The sequence below is a fragment of the Rattus rattus genome, chromosome 3, assembly GCF_011064425.1.
Source record: "Rattus rattus isolate New Zealand chromosome 3, Rrattus_CSIRO_v1, whole genome shotgun sequence".
In the NCBI taxonomy this organism is placed as follows: Eukaryota; Metazoa; Chordata; class Mammalia; order Rodentia; family Muridae; genus Rattus; species Rattus rattus.
The window spans coordinates 99,290,425-99,296,433 of NC_046156.1; the positions used below are offsets into that span (position 1 = coordinate 99,290,425).

At 45.5% G+C, this 6,009-nt stretch overlaps 1 protein-coding gene across 1 annotated transcript in view; it reads right to left on the bottom strand.

Moving 5' to 3' along the window:
- The window catches only part of Ccdc169 (coiled-coil domain containing 169), a 29,173-nt gene extending 26,279 nt beyond the window's left edge, over positions 1-2,894 (bottom strand). Inside the window, exons 1-2 of the mRNA XM_032896747.1 lie at positions 2,764-2,894; positions 604-683 (exon numbers count right to left, since the gene is read on the bottom strand). Coding sequence (XP_032752638.1) covers positions 604-683; positions 2,764-2,846 — 163 coding nt within the window. The 5' untranslated portion in view covers positions 2,847-2,894. The remainder of the gene's footprint in view (positions 1-603; positions 684-2,763) is intronic.
- Positions 2,895-6,009: the final 3,115 nt, after the last annotated feature.

Sequence of the window (6,009 nt, forward strand, 5' to 3'; positions counted from 1 at the left end):
AAAGATTTTAGCCTGACCTTTGCTCCTGATCATCAGTCAGCTTCTTTTTAAAGGAAGAAACAAATATCCTTCGATGTATTGGCACGTGAGAGAATCTTGGCCAATATCTGTGTGCTCATAGATTGACTATGTGACAAATTGTGAAGAAGTGTGTGTGTGTGTGTGTGTGTGTGTGTGTGTGTGTGTGATACCCCTTCCCTCTCCTCATATTCTTCCTATTAAAACAGACAAGCCCCGATTTTAATTATGGTCTATGTCCAATAAGACACAAGAGGCTGCGACTTAATTAAATAGACTTGTGACATTTTGTCACTAAGAAAATTACATAGGTGTCACATAACTAAATAAATTTGTGACATTTTATTACTAGGCAAACCACACACTGATGTCATATGACTAAACTTTATGTATGGGCGAATACTCTTGAGCTTACAAGGTAGAAAAACATAGAGTCAGAGGCTTAGCGTTCTTAAGCAGTCTCTGAAAGCTTCTCTGTAGACTGCTGAGCCACCAAGAAGCAGCACTGGTATCTTCTCAGTGTGCGTCACTTCACCCACGCCAGCCAGCAGGCCTGAGTCCCGTGCGCAAACGTCCACTGCATACCTGCAAGGTCACTGTTGAGGTTGGCCTCCAGCTCTGCTATCTTATGCCTTATCTCAAGTGTGGAGAGCTGCACGACATCCCTGTTATTAGGAAGATTTTTGTTAATAATGAATCAGTTAAAGACGATGTGAGGAGATAATGTCTAGCAACCCATTCATACTTCAGGCCCAAATTACTGTGAAAGATCAATTCTAGACGTTGGTAAAATGTACCAAAGCCAGAATCTCCTGTAATGTGTGTGTGTGTGTGTGTGTGTGTGTGTGTGTGTGTGTGTGTGCGCGCGCGCGCGCGCGCGCGCGCGCGCTTCAATATGACCCCAATGACACTGTTAAATGCTTCTCTGGATCCAGCTTCATATTAGCATGACGAATAGCTATGGTAATAGGTAACAGCAGATAACCCCAAACACAGATGTGAGAGGTGCTAATAAAGCACACAGAATTAAAAATTTAAAAAGTCAAAAGCACTCAGACATGCTCACTTCGGACATGAGTGAGGCCCATGTGGCCCCGATACAGGATGATGAGAGAACTGTCCATCCAGCAAATAGTTCCAAATGCCCATTGTGTGAATATCTAATCCAGAGGCAGCGCAGGGCTGGCGAGATGGCTCAGCAGCAGAAGGCACTTGCTACAAAGCCACAAAACCCGAGTTTGATCCCTGCAAACCACATGGTGGGAGGAGGGAATCCACTAGCCTGTCCTCAGCCCTCAGCCCTCAGCCCTCAGCCCTCAGACCTGTGCCCATGCGCTGTGAATGTGCAACCACATAAACACAACAAACGTAAAACAAAACCAAACCAAAGGGAGCCACCCACAGTTCAGTGGACATGACACGGGGGTGGCAGCTATTGTCCCTGAATATTGACTGAATGGGCTGGGCTATGAAGCTACACTGGGGCCTAGAGTTCCTGGGTGACAGAGCTGAGATGTGACTTCACACACACTTGTTCTGCACCCTGACTGCGTCTGAAACACCAAGGCTGTACTAAGAATGCTCTGGGTTTGGTATAAAACTAAGAAGAGCTGAAGGGGTCACATTGGGGGCTGACATTCATGAGGCCTGTGGATAGCTACTCAAAACACTCAGAGTAACGGCAGGCATAGTGGTGCACGCCTTTAGCCCCAGCACTCGGAAAGCAGAGGCAGGCGGACTCTGTATTGGAGTCCAGCCTGGTCTACAAAGTGAGTTCCAGGATAGCCAGGGTTACACAGAGAAACCCTGTCGAAAACAAACAAACAAACAACAAAATTAAAACCCTCAGAGTTTTTCAAGATCCTATCACAAAATACTGTATTACTTTTGCCCATACGAAAAACTGAATCCAGGGCCTTGCGTATGCTGTGCTATTCAGGCATCCCCAGCCCTTGTCTCATCTTGAAACAGTGTCCTGTGTACCCTAACTGCCCTCCAGCCCCACACCCTCTTACCCTGAGCACCTGGGTTTACAAGTTTATCACCAAGCCAGGATAAACTAGTGCCCCCACCCCCCTAAATCATTTAAGACATAGGATACAGCTCAATGGAACACAGAACTCTGACCTAGTGTCACAAGCCCACACTTCCACACCTCCATCCTAGCCTCCCCCCAAAATCATAGAGAGGTCCAGAGCTCATTTTTACAAAAATGTCCGGGTTTCTGAAGTTCTTCAAAAGGAACAGAAAAACATGGATTTCACAGAACTGTTCAAATCCAATTGCATCTTTTCTTCAGGATAACAGACAATTCTTCTACGTTTGATCTACAAAAACAGGAAAACTTGTATTTCCTCGGCCTCCATTAAACATAAAAGGTAAACAGGGACGGTACAGAGGGCTCAGTAGTTAAGAGCTGAGGCCCTAGAGAGGACCTGGCTCAGTTCCCAGAACCCACAAGGAGGCTCACAAGTGCCAGGAATTCCAATTCCGGGGGAATCTGATGCCCCCTGTTGGGGACCGTGGGCACTGCACATATCTGTTGCACGCCACCCCTTACCCCAAGCTCCTCAGCATGACTCCCCAACACACACAAAGAACCCTCCATCAACACCGCTTTGAGTGAATGCCTAGTGAGACTGCATTAATTCCCATGCAAAGGGGCCTCGTCGCGCCATCAGAACGTCCTGCCCTTCAGAACCGGGGAAGCCTAGCAGAGAGACGGAGCCCACACGGCCCACTCACTTCATGTGGATCTCCTCCAGCAGCTCCAGCTTCAGGCGGTCTGTGCTCACCCCCTCGAAAGTGTCTCCGTGGCCCTCTCCCATCGCAAGACCTCCCACGCGCCCTTCCCCTGTGTACTACCTAGAGCTTAAGACCTGGGCACGCCTAGGAACCCTAAAGGAAAATGCGTTGCCAGGAGTCATGGCTTGACGTCATAGGGTATTGCTCATGTCTGCAGGCCCTCGTAGGAGCTAGGTGTAAAACAGTCTCAGGGCGGGGTGCACCTTTTCTGACGCCCCCTTTTCTGTATCGCCTTTGTGAACAGTCCCTCTGCAAGGCCAGAGTTCTGAGCCAGTGAGTTGTGCTCAGAATATCCGACTTTTCCCGACCCTCTAGGGCTGCTGGCTTAAGAGTGCCTTCATTTGATTCAGTTCAGTAGGTTAGAGTTTGAAAAGATAGTCTGAACTTTGACGATCGTGATCTTTCAGGCCTGAAATTCTGCCTTGGAGTTTGGGCAGCTCTGTGCACTGACCTGCTTATCATGTTTTGCCTTCTACTCTTGAGACATCTCAGTTTTAAAACTGTCTCCTCCCTCATCTTTTACCAGGCAGATGATAGGCTCTGCCCGTGTGTATGAGTTGTCCCCATAAAAATTCACGAATCCAGACAACTGTTAAGAACTGATCAGAGCAGTTGAAATGGCTCAGCAGAGATGAGCACTTGAGCTGTTAGAAATGGATCCGGGGTCCCAAGAAAACGACAACGCAATCCAAAGTACCTCATCAAGGTAGTGTCTCACTTCGGCAGAAGGGTGTGTAGCTGGTCATGTCAGTAGGCAAGCACACCGAGTGAGGGCTCCACTGGGTATTCATTCTGACCACAAAGACGTCCTGTGCCTCACTTTGAGTGATCAGAGCTGGACCTCTCACACTAACGCTAATGGGTAGGGCACAACTGATAAGCAAAGGACAAGCAAACGAGACAACTGTCAACACATGTTTGACTTCAAGAAGTACTGACCCAAGAGTTCAGATTTCTGCCAAGTGATTTACCAGTTTTCTAAAATGGAGATTTGTCTTATTTCTTTGATAAGACATTATTTTTTGTCTTTCTCACACAGCTTTTGATGAGGACGCTGGTTGGTTTCCAGCACTCCATGGATGTTGGACCACCCTGTTCCGGTCTCAGCGGGCATTGCACGCAGGCAAAACGAGGTTTCCCCATGAATAAACCTCGTGGTTAATGGGTTTGTGGGTTGTCTAGAAGCCTGTTTACCCTGGAATACCTCTTCCCCCTGGCTCTCCCTTTCAGGTGCCCTGCACCCACCTTGGGCATGACATCTGATACCAAGTAGAGGAAAATGGCCACCCTGGGATTCCCCAAAGATGCTGAGTGTCCTGTGCTAGGATTATGCTGGCTGAATCATGAACTTTCCCTTCCTCTATACTAATGGTTAGACATGAGAGGCACCTCCTAACACTCCATGTTTTCTTTCTCCTCACTGTCTAGTTTTCCCCACGTGTTCAGTCTCTGGGTTCCAGAAAGTGCTCTTAAGCAGACATCTTGTTTTACCCTCATTCTTGCATCCCTCCACTGAAAAGAAACAGCAAATATCCCAGCTTTCCTTTTCCCACTCTTCTCAACAAATCATAGGCTAATCAACGTGCAGCATCCACATGTTCTTTCTCCACTGAAATTCCTTTCTTACGGGGCAAGCTCACAACTGCCTGCAATTCCAGCTCCAGGGTTGGGATTGATGCCCTCTTCTGTCTCCACAGATATTACACAAACATGGTACACATGAAGACTTGCATATACAAGGAAATAAAATCAATATTAATAGATAGTCCTAGTACTCGGTTCCTGACAAAGCTCCCTAAGCCCTTGAAGATTCACAGAATATCTTTGATTATTCATAATTCCCTTTTGAGCATACCAGAGGAGTTTAATGTTAGAGGTGACGTAGAAGATGGGACTAGGTGCTGTAACTAAGCATGCAGTGAGGAAGTTGGAACTTTTGGCTCCATCCTTTGAGCCCACAACCTTAAGGAGAATAAATATAAGATGGACAAAGTTACTCTCCAATGGCCAACAATTTAACTATGCCTGTGTAATAGGGCTCCTTAAAGACCTTGAGTGGTGAAGTGCGGTGAGAATATTCACAAGTCTGAAGTGTGGTTTGCTCCAACTCTATGGAGATGGAAGTGTCACCTTCTTTAATCGAAGATGGGGTCAGTACACTTTTCTGTAAAGAGGTCAGTATTTTCAGTTTGAGGGCACTATATATGCTTACAGAAGCTGCTTTCCTATGCAAAGGTGTATTGGCCAAAAGCAGCCATAGCAAATGCCCAGTGAGTATAACTGTCCCAATAAGAATTTATTTTTGGAAACAAGTGTCTAGTGGGTTTAGTGAGTGGAACATGCTTGCAGATACCTGGTCTAGAGAAACTATTCAAACCATTCTGTTTCTTAAACCTGTAGAAAGCAGAGACTGACTGGATGGTATTTGACAATCCATTTCAACAACTAGTACATTGTCCTTAGCCTATAAGAAAAAAACCTCCCCACTAGTTCTGTATTCCTGAAATATAAGTCCAGTGAATACACCTGAGGCCCAGCAATTCAGAAACCATTTTATTCGCAAAGCACATTCACTAACCAATTCCAAATGAAATCCATATGCTAGCCAACTACAGGTTCAGAAATGACTACAACAGGCAAAAACCTTAAAAACCAGTATCAGCCTTTTAAAGTTAACAGAAATAAAATGCCATGAGTATTTAAGTATATATTTGTAACTTAAAAGAAAACTGGTAAATGTCCATCCTGTGTTCTGCAGAAGTGGGGACTACCCATCAAAGGGTACCATGTTCTTTACTTCCTGGCTTTTAGTATAAATTCTAATGATTGATAGATACATTACACTTAGTAAGTGCAATGTTTGTGTTTTACTTTCCAGAAATTAAGGAAAAATTTACAGAAGCAGATATCAAAAAGTGATTTAATGCCATTAACAATCAATTCAAATTTTAAAAGAATACTAATCATATTTCAAAATTCCCTAGTCTATACCACATTCCTCCCCTCCCATAAAGCTCAGGGAACATGGAGGAAGAGGAGTGAAAGACTGTAAGAGTCAGAAGTCCAGGAGGCATGGATAAACTGACATCTTCTGGGTACAATAGGACCCTTACACTCATAGCAGCTGAGGCCACCTCCACAGGCTCAAACCAGCCAGCACTCCAGCTTGCAGTGGGCAGGGTCTCA